This window comes from Hyaena hyaena, unplaced genomic scaffold (assembly GCF_003009895.1).
Source record: "Hyaena hyaena isolate Hyena2069 unplaced genomic scaffold, ASM300989v1 scaffold_459, whole genome shotgun sequence".
Lineage (NCBI taxonomy): Eukaryota > Metazoa > Chordata > Mammalia > Carnivora > Hyaenidae > Hyaena > Hyaena hyaena.
Genome location: NW_024081093.1, coordinates 218,792 through 237,107, shown reverse-complemented (window position 1 = coordinate 237,107; position 18,316 = coordinate 218,792). Strand labels below are relative to the sequence as shown.

The 18,316-nt window shown below is 42.0% G+C and overlaps 1 protein-coding gene across 2 annotated transcripts in view; it reads right to left on the bottom strand.

The window, feature by feature from the left end:
• Nucleotides 1-18,316, bottom strand: part of CNOT10 (CCR4-NOT transcription complex subunit 10) — a 64,977-nt gene that overhangs the window by 34,548 nt on the left and 12,113 nt on the right. For both annotated transcript variants that reach the window (XM_039253731.1, XM_039253732.1), the window contains exons 2-8: nt 16,289-16,383; nt 14,997-15,158; nt 9,974-10,124; nt 6,329-6,471; nt 2,918-3,004; nt 2,209-2,292; nt 201-318 (exon numbers count right to left, since the gene is read on the bottom strand). In XM_039253731.1, the coding sequence (XP_039109662.1) occupies nt 201-318; nt 2,209-2,292; nt 2,918-3,004; nt 6,329-6,471; nt 9,974-10,124; nt 14,997-15,158; nt 16,289-16,383 (840 nt within the window). The remainder of the gene's footprint in view (nt 1-200; nt 319-2,208; nt 2,293-2,917; nt 3,005-6,328; nt 6,472-9,973; nt 10,125-14,996; nt 15,159-16,288; nt 16,384-18,316) is intronic.

Genomic DNA, 18,316 nt, shown 5'->3' with positions numbered 1-18,316 from the left:
TGCTGAGCCTGGAGCCTACTTAAGAGTCCATCTCTTCCTCCATCCCTCCCCTAATCACACTCTGGCTCTAAGATAAAAAGTAGTAATAAAATAAAAATTAAAAATTAGCAAAAACCACACTGAAGAGCAGTATAGGAAACAACAAAGGACAGAAGAGCCAGGAAGAAAACAGTGGACCAGAATTCCATATTTTCTTTTACCTGTTTTCATGAATCCTGGGTGCTCAGCGATGTTTGAACTATTTAACAGCTTCACAGCTTTCCGGTAATTGCCTCTTAAGTACTCAAAATTGCTTTTAAGAAACAGAGAGGGTGCAGACTGTAAAGAAAATATAAGTTGCTTATATTTTGTTTTCAGATGTGTAACGTGAGATCGTAATCACACTACTGTGTTGGTACGTATTCAAGAGCATAATTTAAGTCATGCTCACAAAAAAATCTATGCCCCCCAAATTTTCCGTTGCTCTCACAATCCAAGGAAATTGAAACCTATCAGAAAGCACCTTATAAACTGAATTAAGGGTCTGCCTAAAAGAATACATCCAGTATATATGTATACCTATTACACTGCTAACTGGAAGCCAATTTAACAGCACTACCTCAGCCTTTCATTTCAATGACTCTTAGAGAGACTGATGGTCTCTCTTATTGTTTAGGACACAAATGCACCTTCACCAGAACCCAAAGGGATACAAATAATCAAATGCTTTTCCAAAGAGGGTTTTAAAAAAAAGTGTGATTCTATGGATGGAAGAACTGCCTATCAGAATGCTTATTTTCCATAATGCTTATGTCCTGCTGTAACATAAGATGGCATTTTGGTGAAACACCATGTTTCTCTTCCCTAAGAATCCTTGTGATAGAGGGTCACGTGTACAGCACCTACTTAGAATGCAAAAGCGCGCACAGACGTGCGGACTGCACACCTGTCCTGGAGGGCGGACCTCAGGCACCCTGGGCTCCTCAGGTGTCCGCTGTAGCTCAGCCACAGGCTTTCCCCTAAGTCCTTGCTCATGCTTTGCTCTGCCCCCTGGTCGCTGAGGAAACAAGGGCTCCAGGCTTATCCCAGGTGGCACCACCCCCCCGACTCAGGTATGGCTACTACCCTGCAGGACAATTATTTATTGTCTGGTTTATCTCTCCTCTAGCACTAGGACATCCGTTAAGGCAGAAATCATGCCTTTTTTCTCAAAAAAAGTTTGCCAGTGGTTGGCTGGCTGGTGAGGCCTTTCCCTCTTAGCCTCTAGTCTACCCCTCAGACCTTGGCTACAATCTCTTCTCCTCAAAAATCACCTGAGTACTGACCCAGTGACTGCTCTGGGTCCTGTCTGGGGCTTCTAGGGTCAATTTTGCTGAACTATTCCTACTACAAAACCGTATCACCTTATGACTTCATACTTAAAATTAACAGTATTCCTTAAAGCATCAAGAATGTCTACAATTCTGTTTTTTCCCTCTAAAGTCTTAAGAATTATGTATCAGGGGAGGGGTGGGGTGGAGGAGTGGAAGGAAGGAGTAATTTTATCTCAAAGACTCTAGCATTAGTCAAACTGAAGGTACTGTCAAGCCAAGACCATTTGGGAGGGACAGGTCTGTTTCTCTTTAACAAATGTTTTGAGTACAAACTAAAAAAATCCTTAAGTGTGTAATAGTAAATGTTTTTGTGAATTGTGACAAACAACTTCCAGAATCCTAGGCAGCTATTCAACATGCTGGTTTTGAGGGCTACATACCAGGGAAAATGCCTGCTGGTAATTTTAAGTGAGGGAAGTAGTAACATCATAGCCATAGTATGATCACTATTTCACAACCCAATGTCAAGATTCTTATTTAGATACACTCTAATAATACTAAAATAAGTTATTTAAAACTGACAAATATCGGGGCGCCTGGGTGGCTCAGTCTGTTAGGCATCCGACTTCAGCTCAGGCCATGATCTCACGGTTCATGGGTTCGAGCCTCACATCTGGCTCTGTGCTGACTGCCAGCTCAGAGCCTGGAGCCTGTTTCAGTCTGTGACTCCCTCTCTCTCTGACCCTCCCCTGCTCACACTGTCTCTCTCTCTCTCTCTCTCCCCTAGAAATAAATAAAACATTAAAAAAAAGTTTAAAAAAAAATCTGACAAATATCTATTGTCTAAACAAGATAGTTTTAGGACACAAAAGTCAAAAATTGGAGAAGTAAAAGGAAAAGTCAAGAAGAAACTTACGTTTCCAGCTGTGTTCATGACGGACTTAATTTCCCTTTTGCACGCTTTCAGGGACTTCATTTGGATATACGCTCTTACTTTATACTGTTGAAGGAAAATGCTAGTATGTGAGAACTGTGGTAGATTTACACATGGTGAGGTAGTTTTTTACTTTCTGGTTAAGGAAATTCAACCCAATGTTTACAACATAGTTATGCCGGTTACTTGCAAAAGCAAATTTTAAATTATCTTAAAGAATCTATTTTTACTGCATTCTCAGAACACATTCTAAAAAACGAAAACACGGTAGAATAAAATTTATATCTAAATTCCAAGCAAAAAAGACTTTTTTGCTTTTTTCCTTTTTTAAAAATTAATTTATGTTTCAATTCTGGTGTAATTAACATACAGTATCATACTAGTTTCAGGTGTACAATACAGTGATTCAGCAATTTGATAATTCCTATAAATTCTTATGTGCACATGGCTAATGAAGAAGGAGTTTAACAGTCTACAAACTGATTTTATCATCCAACACATTCCCAGACCATCTCTCTCAATCTCGTATCCGTAAATAAAATAAATGGTACTGCATTATCATCTGAAGCAAATGAACATTCTTTTACATTACAATACTCCATAGCCAAAGCAACACACGGGCCTTCAAGTATCTACTGCTTCCCACGAGCTACCCACTCCTCACTGTTCCTGACCATCAGAAGTTACCTACCTGATGGATCTTGGACTTTGCAGCTTCTATTAGGGTCCCACTTTCAGCTTTATGATTAGATCCGTCTTTGTTGGTGTTGTTACCAGACTGCAGGGTGGTGAAACAAAGTTAACTAAAATTAAAACAATTTTTTTTTTTTTTTTACCTTCACTTAAATCAGTGATTTCCATGTGAGCCAATCTGAATCCCATAGGGAGCATTTTCGAACTTCAGAACCCCGGGGCCCCACTCCCAGACACCCAAGCGTCATCGTCTGGGGTAACACGGGTAACAGGATGCTTTTTTTTTTTTTTTTTTTTTTTTTAAAGGGAACTCTACTCTTGAGAAGCTCCCACTGAGCATGAGAAGCCAGGTTTAAAAAGCACAGATATTACTCAAGCAAAACTTGAGGTTATCTTTCCGAAACCAAGAACAGATCACGTCATTCCCTTCTTAAAGACGTCCCCCAGTATAAACACGGGCACATCACACCCTGGGATCCTGGCGGCGTCCCACATGCTTCACAGTGAGACCATGGCCAAGCCTCCCACCCTCCTCCGTTCCACTGCTCAGCATTCTAGCATCTGAGGCTCCGAGAATGGCGGCCGGCACCCGCCCCCATCCCGTCTGCGCAGCTTCTCTGCCATGACAGAGCCCTGATCCACCCTCCTGCTTCTGTCTGGTCAACGTCCATCTTTCAAGGCCTGACCTCAAACACCCAAACTTCTCCAAAACAGTCCCTACCGCCTTCCTCTCAGCCCCCAGACACGTGCTGCCCCGTCTTTCTCCCACCATACATTGGAGTTCCTTGAAAAGTGAAAACGTTTTCATTTTTGTCACTTGAGTAGCTAGCAGAGGACACAAGCATCTGTTGAAGAAAACTGCTTTTTTTCAACTCTTGTAAGTAATGAATATAAAAACAGAGTGTTTCCCATCCAAGTACTAACCAGGCCCGACCCTGCTTAGCTTCCGAGATCAGACGAGATCGGGCGCGTTCAGGGTGGTATGGCCGTAGACAAAAAAACAGAGTGTTTTACCACACAGTGTTTAGGAATAATGTTAAGATGATTTAACTGAATTTTTTTTTTTTTACTATTTTTAAAAACGTTTATTTATTTTTGAGAGAGAGAAAGAGAGAGTGGGAGCAGGGGAGGGGCAGAGAGAGAGAGGGAAACTGAGAATCTGAAGCAGGCTCCAGGCTCTGAGCTGTCAGCACAGAGCCCCAAGAAAGGCTTGAACCCACAGACTGAGAGGTCATGAACTGACCTCAAGCCAGATGCTTAACCAACTGAACCACCCAGGCGCCCTTAACTGAACTATCTATCAACTCCTGATAAACAGAAAAAAGTAATGTTAGATGTTTATTTTTAAACTTCAAGAACTTATACAGGTAGAAAGAAAGGTACTGACTGACAATCTGTTTTCTACAAATAATCCTTTTGGAACAAAAGGGCAGGACAGGAAGAGAGAAGACCACCCCTTGACAACTAGGGGACAAGTAAAACAAAAGCCACACTGGGTGCCTGGGCCTGGCTGGCTGAGCCGGTGCAGCACACGACTCTTGATCACAGGGTTGTGGGTTTGAGCCCCACACTGGGTGATGAGATTACTTAAAAATAAAATTTAAAAAAATTTTTTGTTTACTTACTTATAAAATTTTTTTTTAATGTTTGTTTATTTTCGAGAGGGAGAGAGACAGAGTGCGAGTGGGGGAGGGGCAGAGAGAGAGGGAGACACAGAATCTGAAACAGTTTCCAGGTTCTGAGCTGTTAGCACAGAGTCTGACATGGGGCTCGAACTCACAAACTGTGAGATCACGACCTGAGCCGAAGTCAGACACTTAACTGACTGAGCCACCCAGGCACCCCAGAAGTATTCTTACTGTGTATCAAGTCTCTTATCATAATGTCATAAATGTGCACTCTTTCTAAAGAACTTAAATGATGAAATATTTTCTGGTGAAAGCTGCTGTTTATCCAGATAGGGGGTTTCTATTGTCTTAATTCTAATCTTTACATTCTGTAAAACTTGTATCTCACACATGAATAGACGCTAACATACCGAGACTCACATAAGACGCTGGTAGGAATGTGTAACTGTGTAGCTACTCTGTTAAAACAGGCTGGTAGTTCCTCCAAAGATTAAACATAGAATTACTGTATGATCCAGCAATTCCACTCTTAAATATGTACCCAAGACAAATGAAAACATACGCCACCACAAAAATTTGTACACAAATGTTCACACCATCATTTATATTATCAGTCAAATGTGGGAAACAACCCAAATGACCATCACCTGATGGATTAAAAAAATGTGGCAAACTGATACAATGGAGTAGGATATGGCCATAAAGAGGAAAGAAATACCCATGCTACAACTTGGTAACCTTTGAAAGTATCAAACCACATGAAAGAAACCAATCACAAAAGGCCACATATTATAGAAATCCATTTATATGAAACGGCCAGCAGGGTCCAAATTCACAAAGATAGAAAGTACATTAGGGGCACCTGGGAAGCTCAGTTGGTTAAGTGTCTGACTCTTGGTTTTGGCTCAGGTCACGATCTCATGGTCCAGGAGTCTGAGCCCCGCATTGGGCTCTGTGCTGACAGTGCAGAGCCTGACTGGGATTCTCTCTCTCTCCCTCTGCCCCTCCCCTGCTTCCTCTCTTTTGCAAAATAAATAAATACACTTAAAAAAAAAAAAAAAAAAGATGAGTGGTTGCCAGGGGCTGAGGGAAGGGGAAAAGTCCTAACGGGTACAGGGTTCCTTTCTGGGGTAATGAAAATGTAGACAGTGGTGATGGTTGTATAATTCAGTGAGGATACTAAAAACCACTGAATTATATATTTTAAAATGGTAAATTTTGTGGATGTGAATTATATTTACCTTTTTTTTAGGTCATTAATAAAAAAAAAATTTTTTAATTAACAAAATGGGCCCAACGTGGAGCTTGAATTCATGACCCTGAAACCAAGAGCCACACATTCTACAAACTGAGCCAGCCAGGCCACCCTCATTAATCAAAAATTTAACTCATCTGCCTCTCCCTACCTAGACTGTGGGCTGCCTGTGGGTAGGCATAATTCTTTTGATTTTTATTAATTAAAAAATTTTTAATTGAGGTATAATTGACATATAACATTATGTTTTAGGTATACAACATAACAATTAAATATCTGTATCAACTGTGAAATAAATAAGTCCAGCTAAAACATCCGTCACTATACTGTACAAATACAAAGGTTTTTTCTTTTGCTGAGGACTCTGAATATCCACTCTCTTATCAACTTTCAAGTATGTACTATAGTATTATGAACGATAGTCACCATCCTGTACAATAAGTTATATTTCAATAAAGCCATTAAAATATTTAATAACTCCAAATATTAACCTTAAATTTTAATCTGATCACCTTAGAACACTCACCTCATTCTTCCCATTTTTGTTATTGTTACCCTGTGAAATCATTTTTTCTAGGACAGCAAGAAGATGTAAAGCCTTCTCAGCTTGATAGGTTAATATATATAGGTCTACAAGCAAAAAACACACTGCTTGGGCAAATTTTTCTTCTGGGGTAAAAAAAAAACAGGAAAAGAAAAGTTATGATCCAAAATGAAGCAAACATTTCAGACCATTCATTCCCCAAAATTCCTAAAGAGCAAAGCCAAACTCTTTATTTTTGTTTTTAAATGTTTATTTTTGAGAGACTATGAGAGGGAGTACATGCACACGTGTGGGGGAAGGGCAGAAAGAGAAGGAGAGAGAAGTTCCAAAGCAGTCTTGGTGCTGCCAGAGCAGGCAGAGAACTCCCGAACCGCGAGGTCATAACCTGAGCCGAAGTCTGACGCTTGACAGGCTGAACCACCCAGGTACCCCCTCAGATAAATGAATCTGTTATTTATTATTTTTTTTAACATTTATTCATTTTTTAGAGACAGAGAGAGACAGAGCGTGAGCAAGGGAGGGGCAGAGAAGGAGAGAGACACACACACACAGAAAAAGAAGCAGGCTCTGGGCTCCGAGCTGTCAGCATGGAGCCCAACATGGGGCTCAAATCCATGAACCGCGAGATCATGACCTGAGCTGAAGACGGAAGCCTAAACGACTGAGCCACCCGGGGGCCCCTAGGTCTCTATTTAAACTAATGCTCATCACCTTAGGGCCCTGAACGGAAGCAACCTGCAACACCAACACCACTACTGAAGGCCTGTGCATCTCCAGGCCTCCCATCGTAGGGTTTCTTGTGGTTGTGGTAGATATTCCCAGGGGTAGAGGAATATCTACCAACACCAACACATGAAACGAGAGGAGTGTTAACTTTAGGCGGAAGGAACCCTCAATCTTAGCACCTGCTCAGCTACTTACCAGACATGTTGCCTCTATAGATCAGTGAGCTAATTTTTAGACCTCAGCTGGCTGACCTGTAAAGTGGGGAGAACACTTCACCCGCCTGAAGGCAGGGGAGCGAGCTAGGTGCTCTCTTGAGGTTCCTTCCAACTCTAAAAAGGACTTCAAAGGAAGAGTCCAATCAAAAGAGAAAGGGTAACCTGGTATGTCGTAATACTATTTTCTTTTCCTTTCAAAAGAGAAGATAAAAGGAAAAATATGATCTAAAAAGGGGTACTAAAATCAAGAACAGAAAAATTTTAAAGCCCTTAAGAGCCTCTTAACAAGTCTTCCCAATTCCATTCCTGTTCTCAGAGCAGCCAGAGTGAATCCATTGAAAACAAAAATCAATATGGTTGATGCACAAAGGTCACAGATCTCCAAGGGTTTCCCACTACTCTTTTTTATTGTTTGTTTATTTTGAGAGAGAGAGAGAGCTGTCAGCAGAGAGCCTAATGCAGGGCTCATTCCCAGGACCCTGAAATCATGACTTGACCCAAAACCAAGAGCTGAACGTTCAACCAACTGAGCCAACCGGACACCCATCCCACCACTCTTAAAATGGCAAGTCCTTGGGGCACCCGGGTGGCTCAGTCAGTTGAGTGTCCGACTTTGGCTCAGGTCATGATCTCACCGTTTGTGGGTTCCAGCCCTGCATCAGGCTCTGTGCTGACAGCTCAGAGCCAGGAGCCTGCTTCAGATTCTGTGTCTTTCTCTCTGCACTTTCCTTACTTGCACTCTCTCTCCCTCAAAAATAAAAAATATATATTAAAAACAAACAGTAAGTCCTTACCCAGCCCACAGGACTTTGTGCCCGCTCGAGGCACAGTGAACTGCTATTCGTCTCACTCGCCAAACTCAAGCTCATCTCAGATCGCCTGCACTTCCTGTCCCCTCTGGCTGGGACGCTCTCCCCTGGGGTCATGTGGCTCACCTCTTCTCTTCATCAGGTCTCTTTTCAAATACTCGTTTCCCAGGCCTTCCTGGATGGCCCTCTCTAAAAATAACATTCCCAGTCCATCTCTAAGCTCTTACCCAATTTCAGCTTTTCTTCACGGCATTTGGCTACCTCACATCATATATTTATTGTGTTGGTCTCCCTCCCATTAGAATATAAGCTCAATGAGGGTAAGGATTTTGTTTCATTTACTGCATTATCTTCAGAACCCAGAACAGCTTTGGTCCACAATGTTCAATAAATACATGTTGTACGAAGAACCAAGCAGTAAAGTTTCTTAAAGTAACCATAATAATTTTCAAAGAAGAAAAATGGATCTGAATTCTGCCTCCTCGGTTGCCTTGATTCCACTTGGCCACCGTACAGATGGACACGATTTCATGAACGGCTCCTGAAGTTCTAACAAACAGCTTTGTAGGGGTACCTGGCTGGCAGGGTGGGTACCACATGCGACTCTTGATTTTGGGGTCATATATTCAAGCCCCACATAAGGTATACAGATTTAAAAAAAAAAAAAAAAAAGCTTTACAGAAAAACACATCGGAGGGGCGTCTGGGTGGCTTAATTGGTTGAGGGTCCGACTCTTGATTCTGGCTCAGCCGTGATCTCACGGTGGGCTGTGATCAAGCCCCAAGTTAGGCTCTGAGCTGACAGCAGAGCCTGCTTGGGATTCTCTCTCCCCTTCTCTCTGCTGCTCCCCAGCTCACATGTGTGCATGCTCACTCTCTCTCTCAAAATAAATAAATAAATAAATAAACTTAGAAAGAAAAACATGTCTGTGTCATCCCAGAAGTAGATTCTGACCCCCAGCTCCACAGAGAAAGAACCGGTGAGTGCCCACACCGTCCTCACACTGGCACCTCCGGCAGCCCGTTGGCCCAGCCACCATGCCCGCAGGACACAGGAGAAGGGGACACCTCGAAAACACCTCCCCGGAACTGCCGTAAACAGCCATTCAGCCAGTTGACAGGAAACGGGACCCTGTCACTCTTCTGAAAGCCCCACAGAGGAGCTATCACCTTTGACTTCTTATCCTGTGGGCACCGCATTAGCCATCAGGTGTTTGTAAGTCAGCAGCTGGCATTAGTGGTTTGAATGTAAAAGGAAGTAACGCAGAGAAAGAGACAAAACCGTGAATCGCATCTGGAATCTGACTGCTTGTGGGCTGGAAACAAACAGCCTGTCTCACAACCATTTCCTGAGTCCGGCTTCGCTGCCTGATTTGCTCCCTCTTTCTGCCTTTGCCCTTACCCTTCTTACTACATGAACTCAAGGCTAGTGACTAAGATCATCACGATGCCCAGGCAGAGCCTGTACTACCCACTCCGTGATTACCCCCAAACACGGCGGGGGCAACATACAGACACTGTGCTGCCCCCCACCATCCCCACTCTTATCACAGTGCTCAGTAAAGAAAGGAGCGGGCGCACTACGGGGGTGTTTACACAGCAAAGAAAAACCAAAACCACTAAGTCTTTCCAGTTAGAAACATCATTTCTAATAGTTACTTTCAAAATTGAGGGGTAGGAGTGGGGAGGAAATGGTAAATGAAAACCTGGGTTCATCTAAAAGTGATGTCATTTTTATCTTTAATGACTAAAACTTAACACATTTTTTTTTCCTTCTTCAAATGCTAACACGTAATTCCTTGGTATAGGTGCGCTAGGTAAGAAAGTACCAGCCCGCTGTGAGTATGACGGGGAAATCTGTGACTCGACAGGACATACCAAAAGGTTCTATGAACTGGTAAAGCTTTTCACCCACTGCGATGGCCTCCGTGTGCTGGCGCAGGTGATAGAGAATGACCGCCTGGTTGTAGTACAGCATGCTGTTCTCCACGTCGTCTAGGCCGTCCATCTCCTCGACAGCCGCGTGCACCTACGGAACGGTGGTCAGACAGCGGGTTCTCCAAACACAGGAAAATAAAGAGCAGAAGTGAAAGCAGCTGCAAACAGGAACACAGGCCAACGCTCCTTACTCTGAATTTCCTCACATTTCCAACAGAACTTATGGATTTTAATTATTCCCACTGAATTCTATTTTATTAATAAAATTCCATTAAGTAACACATTTTCATGGGACTTCATGTCGGCTTTATGTAGACAAGGCAATTCTGTTCCTCGCCGCCATGAAGATACCGTTTCCACCGCCAACACGGCTTCAGCACTTCCCAGCCTCCCTGGGAGTGGGCGAGCCTCAGAACGACCGTTCCCACATGCACCATGCTACGCGCGATGTATACAGGAGCTTGATCCCATTTTGTAAAAACTAAACTAAAACTTAAACGTTAACAAATAGCTAACGACTTCACTATGGGTCAGACCTGCTACATTAAACCTTTCTTAGAGAATACCTCATTTAATCCTCACCGTTCCTCAAGGACACAGATGTTATTATCATTTCCATTTTATAAATAAGAAGACCAGCACAAAAAGCTTAATGATCCTGTCCAAGGCCTTACAGCTAGGAAGCGTATTTTCTCATTCTCCTCTTATGCTCAGGTTTTGTTCCCATAACTAAAAGAAAGTAGATTTTTTATTTTTTCATTTAAAAAATTGTTTTCTCATGTTTGAGAGAGAGCGTGTGCACACACAAAGCACAAGCAGGGGACGGGCAGAAAGAGAGGAAGAGAGAGAATCCCAAGCGGGATCTGCACTGTTGTCAGAGACCGGCGCAGGGCTCGATCCCACGCACCTTGAAGTTGTGACCTGACTCAAAATCAAGAGCTAGACACTTAACTGACTGAACCGCCCAGGCACTCCTAAAAAAATAGAATATTTACATAAACCACAAAAATAATAGGCTATTAACGGCTTTACTAAAACACTAACATCTACATCTGATACCAGAAGAAAAAAATCATAGTTGGCATTTTTTCTTTTTAAATGTATTTTTATAAGTTTATTGATTTTGAGAGCGAGAAAGCACAAGTGGGGGAGGGGCACAGAGAGAAAGAGACTCCAAAGCAGACTCCACACTGTCAGCACAGAGCCCGAAGCGGGGCTTGAACCCAGAAACCGTGAGATCATGACCTGAGCTGAAGTCAGATGCTTAATCGGCTGAGCCACCCAGGCCCCTCACACTCTGCATTTTAAAGCTAGTGATTGCTGCTAACCTCCTCCCTAAGCTGTTACAGTGAGCTTGCATTTAATAAATTTTAATAAAGTTTCAAAGCCATTCTGTAATTTCATGTAATACATAAAACTGGAATTAGTATTAAAACGAGTCTTTCTTGGCCACTTTGAAGACTGGAACAAGTTAGGGAGCAGTGTTAAGTAACGGACGGTAAGGCTGACGTCCCTACACGAAGCAGTGTAACTCTGATATACATGAGGAACTTCACGTTTTGCTAACGACAAGGAACCGGAATGTTCGTGAACATGGCGGTGTGTAATCAGCACCTGCGGACCTCGGTTGTTCACACGGTGAGCCTCACAGGGACGTGTGCAAGGGTAGTAACTGTTCCTCCCTGACCAAAAGCTCACACGTCTCTGTGAACCTTCAGCTTCTGCGCAATCTTCACTTAGCGATTCACTATCTTCAAGTGATTAAAAATGGTCTCTGTAGAGAAAACTCCATTTCCAAAGAAAGAACAATACTTCTTGGTATTACTGTAATTGAGAGGAAATGAGCTAAGAAAGGGTTAATCCTTAGCCAGGAAGGGGGGTGTTGGACAAATTAAGGAATTTTGAATTAAAAAACAATTGAACTTGTGACATAAAAAAAACTGCCATATTTTTTGTGATTCGTGAAGAACATGTAGTAATTGCTCCAGCCAGAACAAAAACTACTCGTTAAATGAGATGAAACATTAATAGAAGCGGAATAGGTTGAAAAGGTACGTAACTATGCCCAGGACGTAGGGCCTTGAACAGAAGTATGATGTAGAGGAAGGCAGGAGACACGGGTACAAGCACTGCTAGGAAACACGAGAGAGCTGGGCTGCGTGAGGGGGTTACTGAACCAGCCTTACTAAGGATAACGGCTGGCGAGGGGCCTGGGCGGCTCAGTCAGTTAAGAGTCTGACTCTTGATTTCAGCTCAGGTCATGATCTCATGGTTACTGGGATGGAGCCCTGCATAGTGCTCTGCCCCGACAGGGTGGAGCCTACTTGGGATTCTCTCTCTCTCTTTCTCGCTCTCTCTCTCCCAAAGTAAATAAATAAATATTTTTTAAAAATAATAAAGGATGGTGAAAGGATTTTAAAAAGCAGTTCTCTTGGCTTAACAGGCAGCTTGCAAGAGTCTCTTACTCTAAAAAAGGCTTTGGGCAGTGCGCCTGGCTGGCTCAGTCAGTTAAACATCCGACTCTTGATTTCAGCTCAGTTCATGATCTCAAGGTTCGTAAGTTTGAACCCCACATCAGGCTCTGCACTGACTATATGTAGCCTGCTTGGGATTCTGTTTCCCTCTGTCTCTGCCTCTCTCTCTCACTCAAAAAAAAAAAAAAAAAAAATCATTAAAAAAAAATAATAGAATAAAAAAACAAAAATGGTTTTGGGGCACGAGCTGGCTTAGCTGGTAGAGCCTGAAACTCCTGATCTCCGGGTTGTGAGTTTGAGCCTCACGTTGGGTGCAGAGATTACTGAAAATCTGTAAGAAAAGTTTAGGGTGCCTGGGTGGCTCAGTAGGTTAAGCTGCCGACTTCGACTCCGGTCACGATCTCCCTGTTTGTGAGCTCGAGCCCAGCCTCGGGCTAGCTGTCGTCAGTACAGAGGCCACCTGGCTCTGCCCTCCACTCTCTCCGCCCCTTCCCAGCTCGCTCTCACTCTCTCTCAAAATAAATAAACTAATTTTTTTTAAATGTTGAAAATAAAAGAAGTCAGAAGGTCTGGGGGTGCTTGGATGGCTCAATCCATAGAGTATGCAGCTCTTGACCTTGGATTATGAGTTTAATCCCATATGCAGGGCTTACTTTAAAAAAAAAAAAGTTAGAAGGTCTGGTTCAAGTTTTGTTCCTCCTCCTCCTGGCTTTATAAATTTAAATGATTATGGGGGCGCCTGGGTGGCTTAGTCGGTTAAGCGTCCGACTTTCGCTTAGGTCATTATCTCGCGGTTTGTGGGTTCAAGCCCCGTGTCGGGCTCTGTGTTGACTGCCAGCTCAGAGCCTGGAGCATGTTTCAGTCTGTGTCTCCCTCTCTCTCTGCCCTCCCCTGTTCACGCTGTCTCTCTCTCTCTCTCTCTCTCTCCCAGAAATAAATAAATAAAAATAAATAAATAAATAAATAAATTTAAATGGTTAGGCTCCCTAAACCCCACTTTTACAACTGAGATTACAAGTGCCTATCTAAAGGGTTGAATGTGAGGATTATAGGAGATAAAACATAAAAAACATTTAATATGGAATCTGGAATCACATAAGAGTTTGATAAATATTGGCCATTACTCTTGTTTGTTTTTTCTTTTCTTTTCTTTTTTTTTTTATTTCTAGGAGAGAGAGAGAGAGAGAGAGAGACAGCGTGAACAGGGGAGGGTCAGAGAGAGAGGGAGTCACAGACTGAAACAGGCTCCAGGCTCTGAGCTGGCAGTCAGCACATAGCCCGATGCGGGGCTCGAACCCACGAACCGCGAGATCATGACCTAAGCGAAAGTCGGACGCTTAACCGACTAAACCACCCAGGCGCCCCTGTTTTTTCTTTAAGTTATCTCTACACCCAACGTGGGGCTTAAACTCTCAGCCCTGAGATCAAGATTTGCATGCCCTCCTGACTGAGCCAGCCAGGTGCCCCTATTTTTCTCATTTTCCTTGAAGAACCGTAATAGGACTGAAAACTTACTTTACTCCTGTAATCAGGAAGAGCCTGAACAGGTTACTTGTTTCTGACTATGCTGTGTTTAGGGTGATACTGTAGAGTATCTTTACTCCTATAAAACATGACAAAGAGCCTGAAGGGGTGACTTATTTCTAAGTAGATCACATTTTAGGGTGATACTCTACTGTACGATGGTACTCAGGAACACCGGACAGGGGCTCAAAAACGTCTTGAAGCAGTAATCGGGAGGCCCAGCCCTAGAGTCCGAGAAGACCGGGTTCACGGAGCTGTTTTCATTTAAGAGCTTTGTGTCTTTGGACAATTTACACAAGCTGTCTGTACCTCAGCTTTCCCATCTGTAAAATGGGAAAAATCATAGTGGCTGCTTTATAGGACTACCAAGAAGAGTAAGTGAGCTGTTGCAGGCAAAGTGCTTAGCAGGGCCTGTTACATACTAAGCAATACATGTCTGCTATCCAATCCTACCATCACCATCGTCATCTTCATGAGCCCTCCTGACTGTCAAAGCTCTATCCCTGTGATGTGAGAAATGCTGCTGTTATGACTACTGACCAAGGCGAGCATCAAACCATATAGAAATCAGAGAATCTTCTATTCCCTCCATTAATCATCTCCTGATCCAAAACGCTAACACAATCTCACATTATTATAAATAATCACATCTTTGCAGTCATAAGAAAGATAATCTCGGCAGCTAAGCTTCTTCATATATTTTCCCTTTAATTTTCTTTCAAAACTCCAAAGTTCATTCAAATCTGGTATATCAGTCTGCTCTGTTCAAGTTAGAAAATAAAATTACACAACATACATTTCATTTCCTGGAATAATAATTTTATACACATAAAATTAATGCAAGTGTTTTATGTATATTAGAAATGGTGCTACCAATATCAGAGAAGTCATATTAATTTTCTGTGTTTTTAGCTGATTTAGAGAATACCACAATATTTTTATAGCTAAATTCATTTGTGCATCACCTGATTCTTCAGTTGGTTAAGTGTTTGTCTCAAACTGTCTGTTGTCATTTGGTTACTTTTAAAAAACTCAGCCACTGCTGTATTCAAAATTATTTTGTAATCATCTTTGTTTACTTCTTGTAGGCAGGCAAGGTGTTGCAGACAGGCATCATAATTTCCAGCCTAAAAGAGACAGACAAAATTACTTGTTACCTTTACGACTAGACATTCATTTCCAAATGTTTCATTGTTTTTATTTGGAAAACTCTTTACAAAGGCATACCTAATTCCCCAAATATACTAATTAAAGTCACTAAATGAAGCAATATTCACGTCAACTAAAAAACTGGGATATGTCAATTATATCTCGCTACAGCTAGAAATTATATTTATTTCCTAAGACGCTCTAACACCAATATGTGTATAAGACATACATGGACACGCAAGTATATTGTATACCTATATGTGTATGTATAAAACCCACATGACATATTCACAAACATATATATGTGTACAGGCGCATACTGCTAGAATGGTTTAATAGTTGAATAGCCAGGAAAGGTAATATATTTATTCAAAATTTTAATTTCTAGTAAATATGCTCTGAATATCCAAGTATCAAATTCTTTTGCTTACATGTATGTAACCTGATAGTCAAATAAGGTTTTCTTTCATATCGCTTAGTGTCAGAAAAGTTCAAGGTGTGACTAGAAATTTTTGGGGTTACATTTGAAAGAACATTCAAGAAAGAGAACTGAACAGGGGCGCCTGGGTGGCTTAGTCGGTTAAGCTTCTGACTTTCACTTAGGTCATGATCTCGCGGTTCGTGGGTTTGAGCCCCGCGTCGGGCTCTGTGCTGACTGCCAGCTCAGAGCCTGGAGCCTATTTTGGAGTCTGTGATTCCCTCTCTCTCTGACCCTCCCCTGCTCACGCTGTCTCTCTCTCTCTCTCTCTTCTAGAAATAAAAAAATAAAATTTAAAAAAATTAAAAAAAATTAATGAGACTGAACAAAGCAGTGAACTGAAAAAGCTGATCCACATAATTACAAATCTAAGTTTAAAAGACTTAAAAAAAAAATAACACTGTAAGAGTTAACACGTTTATGAAACACCAAAACTTTGGAATGACTCAAATTAGTCCCATTCCTTTTACCATATTTAACTCCAATTTTTAAAATTTTAGAACAAAATCTACTCTCTAAACTTAATTCTTGAATTATTACTGAACAAAAATTATAAATTTAGAAATTCATCATGAAAAGGTTCATCTTTGACAGATCCTAAAGGTGGGGCCCGAAAGGAAGGGTGCTTACTGTGAAAGCCTGGAAAGCGCTGGCGGACAGCTCCTTCTCCTGGTCTGTGATCCCAGACGGCTGACTTGTTCCTTCATGTTTCTCGGCTCCCTGATCTGCAAGCACACAAGTTTTGCAGTTCTTTACAAATAAAGTTGTACAGGGGCGCCTGGGTGGCTCAGTCAGCTAGCTGAGCGTCTGACTTCAGGTCGTGATCTAACGGTTCGTGGGTTCGAGCCCTGCGTTGGGCTCTGTGCTGACAGCTCAGAGCCTGGAGCCGGCTTCCCATTCTGTGTCTCCCTCTCTCTTTCTGCCCCTCCTCTGTGCACTCTCTGTCTCTCTCTCAAAAGTAAAATAAAACATTTGGAAAAATAAAAAAATAAAAAGTAAAGTTATACAGTTGTACAGTGAGTTTGTACAGTTTTCTTCTTGCCTTCTTCCTCATGAAGTTGCTATGATTAGGGCTCTCTCAATTACAATGACTTATGAGTGCTCTATGGGAGTCAAGAAGCCACTCCTGCAAAAACTTAAAGATATGTTTCCCTTAGCCATGGTCAAGCACGATGAAAACCTACCGTCACTTACGGAAGGATCACAGCTCTGTCCATCAGGACTAAGAATGTTGTGTTCACTTAAAAGATTAGATTCCCTCCCCCCCCCCCCCCCCCAGAATATATACCAAATTCCCACATATTCAAGGAACTGTGCCAGGCTCTGGAGACACAAGAAGATTATAAATACGTACACAATACCTTCAAAAAATTTATAATCCATCTGGAACATTCTACACTAAGAAACAAACCTGAGCTTTTGATTTATTTAAAGGGAAGAACAGGCAACAAAGTTATAAAAGTTACTAGAATAAATACTTCCTGGTAAGCACATCTACAGGGCCCTCCCCTCCCCCCCAAAGCAGCATCCAGTGCATCAAGGGACCACAAAAAATGTTAAATCCTTTAAATCTGTATTTAAACAGGTTTCAAAATCTTTCAGCCCTTTTCACATTTATTCAATGCCATAACAATATTTAAGGCACTGGGAATGGCAAGGAAAGTGAGTGCCCTGAAAGCTACAGCCAGCTGTAAAGCTATGGATTATTTTAACTTCATTTAATCTCAAATTAATCACGACATTTCTTGCTTTGTCCTGAAGTACTGAACTCTAAATACAAGTTGTACTTAATCAAGATCAGTCTTTAGAAACAGTCTTTTACAATTTACGAATATTTTCTCACCTAGAACACTTTCTCTTGGTTTAAAAAAAAAAAAGAAAAAAAGCCCACCAGGACACCTGGGGGGCTCAATCAGTTAAGGGTCTGATTTTGGCTAAGGTCATGGGCACACGGTTCCTGGGTTACAGCAGCAGGTTGGGCTCTGCTCCGAGCGTGGAGCCTGCTTCCGTTCTGTCTGTCTGTCTCTCTCTGCCCTTTCCCTGCTTGCACTATCTCTCTTTTTCTCAAATAAGTAACATTAAAAAAAAGACATTCTCCTACATAACAAAAATAAAATGGTCACACTAAGAAAAGCAACAATAACTCAATAATATCATATAACAATTCCCCTGATTGTTTTAAGAAATGTCTTATAACTTTACTTTTCGTTCCCACCCCAGGTACCAATCAAGGCTCACATAGTCCCCTTAGTTAAATAGCTTTTGTTTCTTTTACTCCAGAGCACTTCCTCACCTTTCGCTGCTCATCAAGTCACTATCTGTTTTAGAGTCTAAGCTGGGGCACCTGAATAGCTCAGCCGGTTAAGCCTCCCGCTCTAGGTTTTGGCTCAGGTCATGATTTCATGGGTAGTGAGATGAAGCCCCAAGTCAGGCTCCAAGCTGACAGCACGGAGCCTGCCTGGGATTCTCTCTCTCTCCTTTTCTCTCTGCCCCTCCCCCTGCTCATGTGTGCGCACTCTCTCTCAAAATAAATAAATAAACAAAACATAGAGAGTCTAAGGTAGTTACCTTGTAGAGCATTCCATATTCTGGGTTTATCTGATTGTTTCCTCATGCACTTAGTCTAACATTTATGGCAAGAATATTACATGTCTGATA